Below are 15611 nucleotides of genomic sequence, written 5' to 3'. Positions count from 1 at the left end.
CATGGTTAGTGTTCAGTAGGAACTCAACAAACGCTTGTTGACTGATGTATCTAACAGAAGAATAAAGTAGCACGAGATGGACACTAACAGGAGAATAAGACGGAGTAGGAGAATTTTGATTTTGGCAGAGTCCAAAATCTTTAAAGATCGGCGTTTATATCATAGAATATTTGAACTGAAAAGAGGTTTATAGCAATAGTGTCATTTACCTTCATTTCATAGAGGAGAAACCTGATGCCCAGAGAAGCCAAATGACTCACTCAAGGTCCTGAACCTGAGTGAGTACTGGGAATATTTTTCTTTTCTTTTTTCTTCTTTTCTTTTCTTTCTTTTCTTTTCCTTTTCTTTTTTTTCTTTCCTTTCCTTTCCTTTCTTTTCTTTCTTTCTTTCTTTCTTTTCTTTTTTTTTTTCTTGTCTGGCAGATAGGAGCCATACCTAGAGTCAGGTTGGCTGGTTTCAAATTCTGGCTGTATCACTACAACCTCTAACTTCTGAGCATATTATTTATCTAACCTAAATCTCTCCATCTATAATGCAGGGTAATAATCTGATATCTTTAAATCAAGGATTACATGAGCTAGTAATAGAAAGCACCCGATAAACATATCTCATACATTAGGATGTGTTCAATAAATGTTACTATTTATTTTCATTTCATTACACACTTTCATACCCAGTCTGGCCCTGTAATCCCAAGAACACAGACTTTCAAATGAGAACTCAAATTTTTAAAAATCCAGATAGGCTGGCTTTGATGTGACTTAGGGTACAAAAAGATCTTTCTGTTATCTCCAAACAGAATGGCAAAGGGGAAGTTTTCCTTTCCTGGCCTCTCAAGATGGTATAATATTGTAACCCAGCACCTAACAGTGAAGCCTGGTGGATTACTCAGATAAAAGAAAAATGTATTTATATCTTTACTTAACTGTCGATATCTGTTCCTGCCTTTAAATGATACTGACCTATTTGCTCTATTTGCAAAGGAATTTTATTATAACCTCACAGAAATTCCTGACATCAACAAGAGTACGTTTAAGCTATTTTACAAAGCTATTGCAAGCTCCTCCGTGGGGGGAAAACAGTTTGCAATGTTCTCTATTCTAAAGAAGAAAAGTCATTGGTGTTCTGTAAAGCAGCAGGATAGTATTGTCAGAGTTACTGTGGCTGGAAATATTTTCATAGCCATCGTTTAAGGTTGGCTGACTCATAAGTATTGACACAGTTAGGAGGACTGCTTATTAGTCAAGTCAAGCCCCATCATTGCGGCTCTCGCCTTTGTCCTGTTGCTTATCACCACTTACTCAACTAATGTTCCCTTTCGAGCATAGCTACCTGTTCATCTAGAAATTAACTTAAAACTTAATTTGGAACCTTGAAATAATAACATTCCTAGAGAAATTGAGGAGAAAAAAAAAGCTCATTTCTTAATAATGCAAGATCTTAGAATAATGTATTACAACCTTGCTGTTCAGAGTGCCATCCACACACCGGCAGTTGGCATCATGGCTCAGGAGATGCAGAAAGTCGACCCCACCCCAGACCTTTGATTCAGAATTTGCATTTTAACATTTTAAGATCTCACAGAGATTCAAGGACACATTACAGACTGAGAAACACTGACTTAAAAGAAATGGGCAGGGGGGATTCTGAAAGTGGTTACTGGTTTATGTCACCAAAATCAAGTAATGAGACATAACTACAGTATGTACCACAATCCACTGGAATCAAATATTAAAATAATAACAGCAACAACCGTGGAATGTAACAATCGTGGAATGTAACAACAGCGGATATTCAGTAAATTATATTTGTTTTTCTTTTAGGTATTATTTACACGACTGGCTCATTTTAGGCTTTTGTGGGTTTTTTTTTTTTTGACTCTTTTCATTGTTAATTGCAATGCCTAGAAGAGCATTCACTATTGTATCCACTCACGCATGAAGGAAGAAAAGAAACAATGAATGCATGGTAATTATCTATTACTGGGAGTGGCTACTTGGATTAGGACTCCATGGATGTAGAGTCTTCTGGGAGTGACCATTGGGACCATTGCCCTTTAGATCAGGGACAGAATTTTCCTACTTGATCATCAGAAGCCACCTCTTCAATAGGAAAGAAGAGCTGGTTATTGGAATCTGAAATGCAAGAATTAAGCCACTTGTTTGCAGGTTAACACCACGTGTCCCCAATCTTCTGCCCAAAGACCTGCTTACTACTGTTTGTGTTTTATGGGGTTTATATTAACAGATGTTAGTGGTTACTTTAAGGCAATTAATGGGGGCTATTGTCTTCTTTTTGCCCCAGCTGCCTTCTGTTCAGATGGCTTGGCAGGAACTAAGGGAAGGTTCGAAAGGTTTAATATAACAATGGAAATCACTTTAGTTTTTTTTTAAGATAATTGTTCAGAAAATGACAGTATATAATCACTATCACCTGCATAGTATATCAAATGGTGCCTGCGGAAAAATCTTTCCTAATTTAATCAATAATATTAATTCCTGAAAAGGCAAGTTGTACTCCTAAGTATAGTTTTTTTTTTCTCCATTAGAATTCTTCCTCAGAGGTATATTGTTCAGAATTCATTGCTCAGAACCAGCAATTCTTGGTTGTATAGGCTCTTGACTGTAAAAGCTCTCCTTTATTTTCTTAATTTGGGGAAAACATTCTATATCCTGAAGATCATGAATCAGAAAATACTCGATGTTATGTCAGTCCTTAAAAGAGATAATGCTATAAAGCAATATGGAATTTTATTTAGGGTAGCATAAGAAAAGAACAAAAGTCAACAGAGCCTATTTCTCAAACCCATTAATATAATGCACAATTATCATGTCATTTTCCCAGTTGTGGAATGGGTGGGTAATAATGGTAATGAAGGGAAATATAAAAATGAGCAGTGTTTTAGTAATGGATTTTAGTCTGAATTCGCTGTATAACTATTTTTTTTTATTATAGTCTTTGTCCGTTCTTATTTTGTCAATTTTGGTAAAAATTTCCTTTAAATAACCTCAAAATTTACTACCTAATCAGCGTACTGAAACATGCTTAATATAAAAATCAGTGAGTCTTATTTGCCATTGACATTTCAGCCCTACTTACATTATCTAAAATTCCAAGCATATTGTAGACAATGCTCTTAACCAAGGCCAACGATTGAGGTTGATAGCCCTAGATCTTGAAATCCCCCTTCTTTTTTTTTTTTTTTCCATCTTTCTTGGACTTTTTTCCCTTCTGTTTAGCTCAATGCTTTGTCATAGATGAGAACAATAAAGTAGACCTTGAATCTCATTGGTAATACCATGGAACAATAAGTAAATCAGTGTTTATTATTTTTCACTGTTTAGTGGTTTCTTTTCCCCATCATTCTAACACCACTGTGGAAAGGTTTTTGGTATCTTAGTACAATATAGTTTTCAAAGGATTATCTGTTGGGAGAATATTTAAAAGTCAAGTACATATACACATGGTGCAGTAAGTAAATAGGCTGTATTATTCCATCATTAGGAGCTCTTTCCAGTGGTACTGCAATTAAATTCAATCCTTTTGTCTGGGCTATGTATGAATTCAGTTGAACAACTGGCTATACAGAGCTTTTTTGTTGTGGTGGTGGTTATTTTGGTTAATAGGAACTTCCCTATTCAATTCAGTTTCTTTTTGTAACTCAGAAGTTGTTTGCAAATATGGTCAACAGAATTATACATTTTTTAAAATTCTGAAAAGCATCCTACCCTAAATAGAAAATGGACCACTAACAAAGGCACTGTTTGCCTTTTGAGCTGTCTGAATCTTCTCCCATTTTATAAATTATCTATGTGGGTACTTATAAGGTGCCAAAATAAATGACTGAAAAGGAAAACATTATCATCATTTATCTACATGATACAGACTACTTTTTAATTTATTATCTAATTTATCCAGTTACACTGGCGTGGAGTAGGTACGATTTGTATATGTGCACAGGTTATTACATTCCCCAGTATTTGTAAATCATGTGTTTCAGGTTGGTTTGTGGTAGTGAGATGTACATGAACAGAATATTATAAATAAGCCAGCCTGTTAAAAATCTTTCTCGAGTCAGAAAACATTCACTGTGCATTCATTTTTAAAAATCATTTTTTCTTTTCCCAATACAACCATCAGTGGCATTATTTTAAATAAACTGTTTAAAGCAGGGAAAGCTACAACTATAAAATATAGACATTTATAGCCTTTTTCTTCTACTCCTATTCAATAGATTACAGACATACTTATTTTTTCCCTGACATCACTAAAAAAAAAAAAAAAGAATTCTTAAACCTTATTATGTTAAAATATAACGGCACAGTAGTAATAAAATGAAATGGCAATTCAGTAGCCTTTACAGAGTGACAAAATCCCAGAGGGTTTTAGTTTTTAGATTATTCAGGCCGTCTAAACCTCTGCTGCCACAGTTTTTGGTTTGTGTGTGTGTGTGTCTGTGTGTGTGTGTGTGTTTCGCAAATGGAATAAAAATGGCATTTCGCTCCTGTAGATCTAGCTGTTCCCTGGGCGGTTGGTTCTAGAAAAGCAACAGGCTTTTCCCCCTGCCTTACCAGAAGCAACAGTTAGAAACTCTAACAACTAGACAACTGCTACCCCACAGTGGTTAGAAACAGCCAATATTGAAGATGACAGCTATGATTTCAATCTACTGTGCAACAGCTTCAGAAAGGGAGAAGGAAAGGGGAAATAGAAAGAATGTCAACCTTCTGAAAGGACTGCTCTATGTCCCTACCTCCCCCTCCCCGAACCCCCAGCCCCCCCAGCCCCGCCCTTTTCATCACCAGGCTTTCCCCGCAGGCTTAGGTTTCAGGCTTAAAGCAAAGCAATAACTCGACCCCTTTCTTTTTTTCTACTCGACCCCTTTCTTTTTCTTTCTTTCTTTTCTTTTTTTGCTCGACTCCTTTTTTTCTTTCTTTCTTTTTTTTTTTTGCTCAACCTCTTTCTTTCTTTTTTCTTTTTTGCTCGACCCCTTTCTTTTTTTTTTTGCTCAACCTCTTTCTTTCTTTCTTTTTCTTTCTTTCTTTCTTTTTTTCTTTCTTTCTTTCTTTCTTTTTTGTTCGACCCCTTTCTTTCTTTTGCTCGGCCCCTTTTTTTCTTTCTTTCTTTCTTTCTTTCTTTCTTTCTTTCTTTCTTTCTCTTTCTCTATCTTTTCTTTCTTTCTTTTTTCTTTTTTGCTCGACCCCTTTCTTTTTTTTCTTTCTTTCTTTTTTTTTTTTGCTTGACCCCTCCTTTCTTTCTTTCGCTCGACCCCTCTTTTTTCTTTTTCTTTCTTTCTTTCTTTCTTTCTTTCTTTCTTTCTTTCTTTCTTTCTTCCTTCCTTCCTTCCTTCCTTCCTTCCTTCCTCCCTCCCTCCCTCCCTCCCTCTCTCTCTCTCTCTCTCTCTCTTTCTCTCTTTCTTTTCTTTCTTTCTTTTTTGCTCGACCCCTTTCCGTTGCAACTTCAGCTTGCAGGAGGTGCCGGCCTCCCCAGGTCCCCAAGGCCCGCAGGGGCCGCCGCGTGGCTCAGCCTGTTGCTCGCGCCTGCAGGTGCGCGGGAGCCCGGAGCCCAGGAGGGGCCCCCCCGGCGCCGGGGAGCTGGGTCGCCCGGAGGCGGGGTCGGGGGGCGGCGACCCAGGGCGCGGGGCCCCGGTGCAGGCCGCGCGGCCGCCGGCAGGTGGAGCCGTGGGCGCCCCCAGCCCTGCCGCGACCCCGCAGAGGAGGCGCCCAGACTCCGCCCCTCGGGTCCCCGGGCGGCGCCGGGCACGCTCCCGCGGGGGCGCTGCGGGGACCTGGTTGCGCGCCGAGGGCCGGGAGCAGGGGCCCCGGGGCGGGGGGGAGGTTGACCCCAGCGAGACGCGGAGGGCGCGGGGCCCCGCCCCTCCCCCTCTGCGCCAGCCCGGCCGCGGGCCCGTCGGGAGGCCACTCACCATGTTCACTTCGGAGACCATGTCTATGCTGGCGACATCGATCCGCATGCCCACGTCCACAGGGGGCCCTGCGGGGAGGTGGGACACGTTGGGGGACATCGGGAGGGCGGGGGGCTTCCCTACGCTTACCGCCTTTGGGGCGGGCGCCCTGCACCCCGCTCCCCCTTGCAGGGGGCGGCCTGGGAAAGCAGGTGCGGGCCCACGCGCGATGCAGTGACTCTGCAGAGGGGGGTCGGGCGGGGCAGGCCGGCGCGGCCCGGGGCTCCCTCCGCCTGCCCCCGGGGGTCCGGGGCGCGCGTGTGCATGCGTGTGCATGCGTGTGCACGCGTGTGCACGTGTGCCCGGGGCGCAGCGCGGAGTGCACACTTGCGGAAATGACATGCTTTTTTTTTTTTTTTTTTCTTTTTTTCTTTTTTTGACATTTATCTTTGACAGGGAAGGAGACCTAGATCCGTACGGGTTACAGGTTGAAAAAAAGCTGAAGCGTTACCTCCGAAGTCCGGCCGCAAGCGGATGTCGTATCCCTTGAGCAGTCTGTCCACCGTCTCTTTCACGTAGGACATGTTGCTGGGCTCGTTGGCGCTGAAGGGGGAAGCGGGGACCGTGTTGAGCACGAGCGCTAAGTGCGAGCACGGAGATGGAGACGGGCACCCTGACCCCACAGCCCAGCTCCATGATCCAGCAGGCATGCAAGCAGGAACACACCGAGGGGGGAAAGAGAGAGAGAGAGAGAGAGAGAGAGAGAGACGTTCAACAACAGCAGCTCACCTGTGTGCACAACAGACCATGGCAATCATCACAGGGAAAGAGAGGAGCCCCAGACTCTCTCGGCTGTGTGCTGTCCACATTACTAACTCTGATCCAAGAATGGTCTTTTCTGCGAAGATTCAAGGAATGCAACTTAGTCGGCGGCAGGGCAGTAATCCCCGAATGGACCTGCGCATGCGCACGCGGGGCTCACTACCAAAAAAGACACCTTGCGCCTTGCAAACAGTATTCCTAGTGGAACAGGCAACAGATTTCAATCCCCTTAAAGTTCCTGTTGGTGGTGTTCCACGTCCTCCGAGTGGTCGGAGATCGCCTGTTCCTTCCCTGCTGCGGATCCTGGACGCATTTGCCTGCTGAGGTTTCTTTGAGCATTAGAGGTTGCTGCTAGGTCCCTTTCCTTTCTGTCCTCAACCTGGTTTGTTGTTGTTGCTGCTGTTGTTGTTGTGCTTTCTTGCAACTCAGCTCCCGGGGATCTGGCTGGGGCTGCCTGGGATTGGGGCAGTCACTGGTGCTCCTAGAACTGAGAGTCTGGGGGCAGGGGTGGCTCTCGGGTCTCCAGGGGGTGCAGGGGGTGGGGGAGCGAGTGGAGAGTGAGAGCCAGGGAAGAAGGGAGGGGGCAGGGGAAACAGCACGAATTTGAGGACTTGGAGAATCAGATCCCCTTAGGAAGCATCCTGGAGCACCTGCCTCAGTGTAGCCCTTCTCCGTGGGAGGGGGAGGAGGAGAGGAGGGCCAACTTTTTCACTTGCTCCCCCACTTTTCTTCCCTCCCCCTCTCTTGTCTCTCCAGGCACGCGATTTAAGGGAAGCAAGCGATGAGGCAGCAGCTCTGGGCAGGCAACCCTTTTTCTAGTGCCATCTGCCGCAAGTCCCACTTTTTTTTCCCCCTAGGTTTTGGTAAGGAAAACCTCTTTTTTAAAACTGCGGGTGTGTTGGCTGGCATCAGTAGCCCAGCACAGAACCCTCAAACCCCCAGAGGGTCTAAGCGCTGCTCCCATGTAGATTGGGGTCCTGTAGGAGCAAGGGGTGTTGGCATTATATTAAATTCAGTCAATGCAATTCAGTAAATGTCACGGAGCACATGTTAGGCGGGAGGCCCTGGGCTAGGAGTTTGTTCATTTGTTTAATGGTATATATTAAATATTTACTATGTTCTTGACATTCTGGAACTCAGAGACGACTTAGAGAGGGTTCCCGACCTAGAGAAATTCACGGGATCCCCGTCAGGAAGATGGACACAAATGTAAGGAAATCCAGTACGTCTCTAGGTAGTTTGTTTAGTGACAGGAGGCTTGTTAATACTACAGAGAGTGGTAGATAATGGTGTCCAGACAAGGAGAAAGTTTTTTGTCAGAGCCGGGAGGGAGAGGTATTCCAGAAGGAGGGAACAGCCTGTGCCAAGTCTTGGAGACTTGAAAGGCTGTGGTCTATCTACTTGGCTAGCTGACCCCAGAAATAACTGATTGGAAAATAAAAGGAGACAGGTAGGGGATGGTGGTCTTGAGGGGGCAAAGAGAAGCTGAGGCCAGACCATAAGGGAAGTTACATCCTTTATTATGCCAATTTAGGCTTCTAGAAATCACTGAAAGTTTTAGGTAGGGATAGTCAGGGTCAGATGTCAGTTTTAGATACAATGTTCTGGTAAAATAATCATGATCAGAATAATTAGAATTTATCACTTGCTGACTCCTTGCTGGTTATCGTGCGCCTTATATGGATGACCTTATTTAAGCCTTCATAATAATCCAAATGTGGTAGATATTATTATTCTCATTTTGTAGATAATGAGACTGAGAATAAATCAGGGTGATATAACTAGTTCAACATCAAACAGCTAATAAGTCGTGGAATGAGCATTCCAACCCAGAATCCATGGGCCTGACTACTGTCTACTATGAAGGATGGACCCTAAGAGGAGAAACCAGAGACAGAGAAAACAATGAGTAGGGAGAAAGGTTATTACAGTGCCCCAGGCAAAAGGAGCCAAAGTCAGATGGTGTTTAGCGAGGAGCAGAGGTGATAGACTAATGCAAGTTTTCAGACATGTAATGGAGACATCAAAAAGCCAGAAAGGTCATCACATGAAGACTTTGGGAAGGTAACCGAAGGATTGTACAAACATTTACACGTGTAGATCTTGACATTCTACATATATTCACTTTATTTTCTCCATTTGAGCCTCATACCAGCCTTAAACACTGAGGCCATTTCTTCTGGGGCCAATGATAACTCTTAATCGGGTTCCTTAATTTTCTGGAAAGGGTGTCAGGTCTACCTCTTTGTAATTCATATGGATCTGCTTTCAACGAGAAAAAGAAAAGGTTTATTTAAGCCTCACATCCTCACTGAAGCATAGATCCTCTCTATATGGCACAACTCCACAAACGCTTCATTGTAGAAGCGTTTGTTCATTCGTTTATTGCTCAAATATTTATTAAACATTTAGTAAGCGACAGACGCTATGCTAAAACCCAGCGACCCAACCATAAAAAAGATAGCACATGGAGTCCCTTTCCACAAATTTGAGGCTGCAAATGGTAGCCTTTGCCAATCAAATTGAATTCATAAAAGAAGTATGTGGTTAGGTGTTTACTCTTTGTTCAACTTCTATAGCTTTTATTGGGATGTATGTTTTCCAATTGGTCATAAACCCCCCCAAATTCTTTTTGAATAACAACTGGGATTGTATTTATTAATTCCTATGAAAGAGTTAAGATTTTATTCTAGAATTAAGGAAAACTATGAATGATTTTGTGTACTTGAATCCCAATGTTTAGTATGCTGCAATTGGATCGGTTTCACTGACTTTGGCTTTTAAATTATGCCTCCATTTGTATGGAATAACACTATAAGTCATTAGATACTTATAATGTCATCTAATACTGGATGCTATTGAGGATGAAGCGCACTAAATCACTCAATCTCTTATGTATGAGGACCTGTGGGAGAAAATTTTTCCTAGACCCTAGTTGGAATCCTCAAATTCATTAGTTTCCTCATTTGTTTTGGCCACTGGGAATCTCAGAGTTATAGGTACAGTTCAGCTTTAATCATTATGTAAGGTCTTAATGACCTGCATTTTGTTATGTTACATTTCTCCCTTATGCCCTCGAATCCTAAATTTAATTTTCCTTTGTCACACTTTCCTAACTTAAAAACAGATATGTTGCACTGAATATATATAGTGTATAAGCTGTCTTGAATAATTTTTGGAACTATTTGGGGAAAAAATTCAAAATAATAAAAAACAATAGGTAAATAATTGAAACATGCTAAAAATCATCAAACCTGGACACGCTCTGGGGACTTTTCTTTTTATGGCTTAAAACATCAACAGTTGCTTCCTTTGTGAAGTTGCTTGTTTCTTTTCCAAAGTAACTCTCTTAATTAAGATCTTCCCCCTTCAAGACTCAACTCAATTTCCATTTTTTTTTATTAAAGCTGACACTGAAAGCTACTGTATACTTGATCATCCCTACTCTTATTATCATCTACTGATAACTTCTAGGAGGATTCTAAAATTTATCATCCATTTAGCAAATTTAACTGTGAACCTGTGGATGGATTAGTATGAAGTATTTACCAAAAAGGAAAAATTTCCTACAAGTGAATACGAGAGAAGGAAATGGGACAAAGAGAAACTCAAAATGAGGAACTGCAGATTAAAACAATGACATACTATTTCAAGCCTATTAGATATGCAGAATCTAAGAATGCCAAATATTGGTTAGGAACTCCGATATACTTTTAGTAGGCATACAAATTGATCTGAATACTATGGAAAGCAATTTGGGCATATCTGGTAAAGTTGAAGATGCCTATGCCCTTTGGCCCAGAATTTCCACCACTAGGAATATATCTCACACGGTCTAAGAATGTTCATTGCAGTGTTGCTTTTAATGGTGTAAAACTGACAACAACCTAAATGCTTATCTACTGGGAATAAATAAATACTGACATAGTTACACAATAGAAACCAACAGCAAAAATATATAAATATCTACATGCTTTACATAGATAGATCACAATATAAAATATTAAGCAAAAACAAAATACAAAGAGCTAGGTGCATACAAAAAAATGAAATAAAAACAAACAAACAAAAAACCCAAAGAGCTAGGTGCAGAATTATACAAGTGTGATACCATTAAGTGAAGTTAAAAACATTTAAGTACAGAAGTAATGGTGCTTGGGTGGCTCAATCAGTTGAGTGTCCAACTCTTGGTTTCAGCTCAGATCATGATCTCAGGGTCATGGGATCAAGCCTCCCATCAGGCTCCACCCAGAGCAGGGAGTCTGTTGAGGATTCTCTTTCCCCTTCTCCCTCTATCCCTCCCCTCTCCCTCCACCGCTCTTTCTCTCTCTCTCAAATAAATAAGTAAATCTTAAAAGAAAACAAAAAAACAAAACACATTTAGGCTCAAAACCCAGAAAATGTATTATTATACAGATAGATCTATAGATTTCAGGTAGATGAATATCTATCACAATAATAAAGATAGGAAGGATATTCAATTTTAGGATATAAAATCATAACTGAATCTATAATACTTTATCCAACAAAAGAATCTCAAGCAAATTAGTCAAAACATGATATATGGGTGTTCATTGTTCTACTCTTTATATACTTGCAGTATTTGAAATATTTTATAAAAATGAATTAAAACTAATAAGTGACAAACTGAGAATATACATTTGAAATTTATATTTTTAAAATGTTGATGCATATCACTAAGAGAGATAAATAAACCTAAGAAATAAATAGGAAGATGATTATAATATAGAGGCATTTTGCAAAAGACAGTGACCAGTAGATATATTAAAAATTTTCAGTCTCAAAAGTAATAAAATGAATACCATTTTCAAAAAAGTATGAAGCACCATTTTTATTTAGTTGGCTATTTTAGAAAGGTTTAACATCAAATATCATGAGTGCTATAAAGAAATATGATTCTATACACTTTGGGGCCAGTGTAAATTACCATAATCTATTTTAAGGACAATTTGTAATACTAATAGCCTTACAATATGCTATTTTCTAAATCTATCTGTAGATTTGCATTTTTTAATTGATCAGGTTTTCTCACTTAAACTAATATTATATGTATACAATTATAATGTACTTAATGATGATTTAAGATTTAATGTATGTATACATTGTGGCATGCTTACTACAACCCAGTTAATTAACACATCCACTGTCTCACATAGTTACCATTTTTGTGTGTGATGAGAACACTTAAGATCTACTCTCAGCCAATTTCAAGTATACCGTACAATATGATTAACTATAATCACCATGTTAGATCCCCAGAACTTACTCATCTCATAACTGGCTAAAGACCACAAACTTTCATTTATAGTGTGGTTTATTTTTGTCAAATCACTTCAAATCAACCCACCTTGAATTTTGGTAACCTAGCCACACTATTACTACTTTTTAAATATTTATATGTCTTTTGTTATGCTTTCACCCCTTTTTAATAGATTTACTATATTTATTAAAACCATAAAATCTTGTGTCACTTTGGTATTATAGTAAGTCTACCAGTAACTTAAGTGATACTTTTATCTCTGTTTATAGAAATAGCCTCACTTTATTTTTTGCATATGAATTTATTCCCTAAGGGTTTACTATCTTCTTGGGGAAAAAAATGTCATGTGTTTCAGGCTATATTAAGAGCAAGTTATTTAACAGATTTTTAGCTACTAATATGAAAAATATTTTTAAAAAATATTTCTTTTAAAAAAATATTTTATTTATTTATTTTAGAGAGAGAGAAAGAGCATGAGCAAGCAGGAGGACAAGCAGAGGGAGAGGGAACAGAAGCAGACTCTGCACGGAGAAAGGAGCCCCACAGGGGTATGGGGCTCCATCCCACAACCCTGAGATCATGACCTGAGCCAAGACCAAAAGTTGAATGCTTAACACACTGAGCCACACAGGCACCCCCCCCCCAAATGTCTTTTTTATTTTGTGTTTTTCAGCTCTTCTTATTCAAATATTATGATGTGGACTTTGAGGACAAAATTTATGTCATGTCATAGATCCAAGTTATATCATGTCATAACTATAGATCATGTCATAGATCCAACATTTCTACCTCTTTTTTAAACTCATATTTAATTAAACTTCATGCTGTAACAACTTTGTAAATTATCTTAAATAAAAAAAGTAAATTTATGTTTTATTCTTTACCTGTATTTATACTTGTTTTGAGTTTCTTCTGAAATTACTATTTCCAGTATTTCTACTATTCCCAGTGTTTGGAGTGATTATGAGAATATTCTTTTCTTGTTTTAAGGAGAATTCTACACAAATAGATAAGTGATTTCATGCTTGATTTGTTTTTATCTAGTTTACATTCCAATTAGTTAATATACAGTGTAATACTAGTTTCAGGTGTACAATTTATTGATTCAACATTTACATACAACAATATATACTCTATCTTATTAATTAATAAAGACATTCCAAGTTGTTGATTACATTAAAAATACTAATTTATATTAGGAAGAATAGTTAACATTTGTATAGGCTTATTATTTATCAATACAATTTTAAACACTTGACATATTTAGTGCTTACAGTACCTTCTGAGGTGGTGATACTATAATTAGTTCTGTTTTACAGATGAAGTAATTGAGACACAGGAAGTTAATTAAATTATCCAAGGTTACACAATGAAATGATAGAGACAGTTTAAATTCAGGTGGTCTATTGGCAGTCTATGCTCTTTACCAGTACACTATTAATTATGAAAAAATGTTGCCACAATAGAGCACTTTTTTAAGCTCTATGAGATAATTATTGATTTTTGTAAATTCTTCTATGTAATTAGATGCATCTAGAGTTTATCTTATTTTTTAAGATTTTATTTATTTATTCATGAGAGAGAGAAAGAGAGAGGCAGAGACACAGGCAGAGGGAGAAGCAGGCTCCCTGTGGGGAGCCAGATGTGGGACTGGATCCAGGGACGGTGGGATCATGCCCTGAGCCAAAGGCAGGGACTCAACTGCTGAGCCCCTCCAGGGATCCCCTGAGCTTATCCTATGTTATAAGCGACTTACATTTTTAGAACCAGCCAGAATTAGAGTTTTTTTCTTGAAACATAACAGACCTATGCTCCCCAAGTGGAATCTTATAAAGGGTCACTGTGAAAACTGGAAGTGCATGTAGGGTTGTGATCTGTGGTGATGAGTGTGATGCTCTGGGTACACAGAAAAATCAAAGAGAATGACTATTAAGTTTACCAGAGAGCTATTGCTTTAAACCATCATTTAAAAGTGTTGCCATTCATAACCCTGTTAATGTGCAGAGATTTCACTGCTACTCTTTTAGTAGAAACTGTTTATACTTTTCATTTTACCTGTTTCATGGGCTAAAGTTTAGAACCTGAGATTAGCTAAAGAACCAAAGTGTTACAAATTACCAGGTGATTATCCAGGTGAATACTTTTCTCTCTAAACATATAGCCCTGGGGCTTATTCATTTATTGACTCAAAAATATCTGTAGAACTATGCAACAATAAAAGATGCCTCATCTTTTATTTATCAGGGTAAACACATCCAAATGACCAGTATATAATGCAGAAAATACTGGCAATAAGAAAAAAACATTCCATCGTATTGTTAAAAAGCAAAATTCAACTAAATACATTTGAAGATCTAATTGGTTTTATTAAGCCATTCATAAATCAGGAACATCCCACCTAGCGAGTAGAAAGGAGCTCAAGAAATTGCACAAAAGGAATTTTTTATGGAAGGAGGATGTGGGGGTGGGGGTGGGGGGAGGCTTTATTAGCAAAAGAAAAGAAAAGATTGCTTCTGGCAAAGTCATCTTCCTTTGGAGAAGGAGAGGGGGTTTATTAGGTGGATTACCTCATCTTCCTTTGGGGGTTGGAAAGGGCCCCTGTGACACTTTACCTGCCTCCATGCTGCTGACCTACCCGCGAAGACTACATTTCTGGAGGAGGTTAGAACTGCAGTTAGGTTAGGTATTGGGCCCTGATTTGGTGACTCCATTCTGGACTGTGGTTTCTTTCCTTGTCTTCTCAGAGGAGACACCTCTAAAAGTCAACACTTTCTGCTAGACTTTCAACTCATGGAATTAAGAAGTTGGGGCAGGTGACACACACAAGCAAAGGCATGAGTAATGCAGTTGATGGTGATCAAGGAAATGGTAGTATTTCAGGGAGAATGGGGCAGAGATTGTGTTTCCAGTGGTGAGAGAACTGGAGATGTGAGGAGGTGAGGAAGGAAGGAAGACAAGGAGAGGGAAATGTTCCAAGTTTTAGCTAACCAGGAGCCAGACTAGAAAAAGAAAATGGGAGATTTGGTTGGAAAATAAAACTGGTTTTTTTCTCTGCGCTATGGTAAATACATACTATTACTAAATGGAGATCAAAACATTACTAACCTACCATTTTAATTTTGTTGTCATTAAAACATTTCCGATTATTTTAGGAGGGATTCAAAGGAAAATTTGGAAAACCTAGCTATTTGGACTGACCACCAAAATGATATAGTGACAAAGTAATTTGTTAATTTCAAAATTACTGTAATCATTTTCTGACTAAAGAAATCAAACTTATGAAACCATCCTCTCTCTTAAAGATAGAACCTAAATCATTTCACATTTTAAGTAAAAAAAAAAAAAAATGTTCTTCAGGGATGAATAACTTCTACTATATACTAACGCTGAATAAATATAGGTTAAATATTTGGAAGTTGCAGGCCTCCTTTACTTCCTGAAATCAGAAATGAATTAATCATAGGCATGGAAAGGTTCTAATGTGGGTTTAAAATGAAATACTATAATACAGACCCTCATACATAAGTATAGACTGATAATCGGAAGTCAGCAAATCTTAAAAAAAATCAATTCTAAATAAATTTATTATTAAAAAAAAAGAAA

General features: G+C 39.2%; 1 protein-coding gene and 1 long non-coding RNA gene across 2 annotated transcripts in view; one reads left to right on the top strand and one right to left on the bottom strand.

Moving 5' to 3' along the window:
* GABRB1 (gamma-aminobutyric acid type A receptor subunit beta1) overlaps positions 1 to 7156 on the bottom strand; it is a 362570-nt gene extending 355414 nt beyond the window's left edge. Inside the window, exons 1-3 of the mRNA XM_072774949.1 lie at positions 6695 to 7156; positions 6417 to 6508; positions 5927 to 5994 (exon numbers count right to left, since the gene is read on the bottom strand). Of these exons, the coding sequence (XP_072631050.1) occupies positions 5927 to 5994; positions 6417 to 6508; positions 6695 to 6774 (240 nt within the window). The 5' untranslated portion in view covers positions 6775 to 7156. The remainder of the gene's footprint in view (positions 1 to 5926; positions 5995 to 6416; positions 6509 to 6694) is intronic.
* On the top strand, positions 5816 to 12830 carry LOC140604047 (uncharacterized). Its single transcript, XR_012007097.1, has 4 exons — positions 5816 to 6004; positions 6362 to 7071; positions 7484 to 7590; positions 12467 to 12830. It is a non-coding gene; the product is annotated as an uncharacterized lncRNA (long non-coding RNA).
* The last annotated feature ends 2781 nt before the right edge of the window (positions 12831 to 15611 follow it).

Source organism: Canis lupus, chromosome 14 (genome assembly GCF_048164855.1).
Source record: "Canis lupus baileyi chromosome 14, mCanLup2.hap1, whole genome shotgun sequence".
In the NCBI taxonomy this organism is placed as follows: domain Eukaryota; kingdom Metazoa; phylum Chordata; class Mammalia; order Carnivora; family Canidae; genus Canis; species Canis lupus.
The sequence above is the reverse complement of the archived record's forward strand: the minus strand, read 5'-3'. Positions and strand labels throughout refer to the sequence as shown.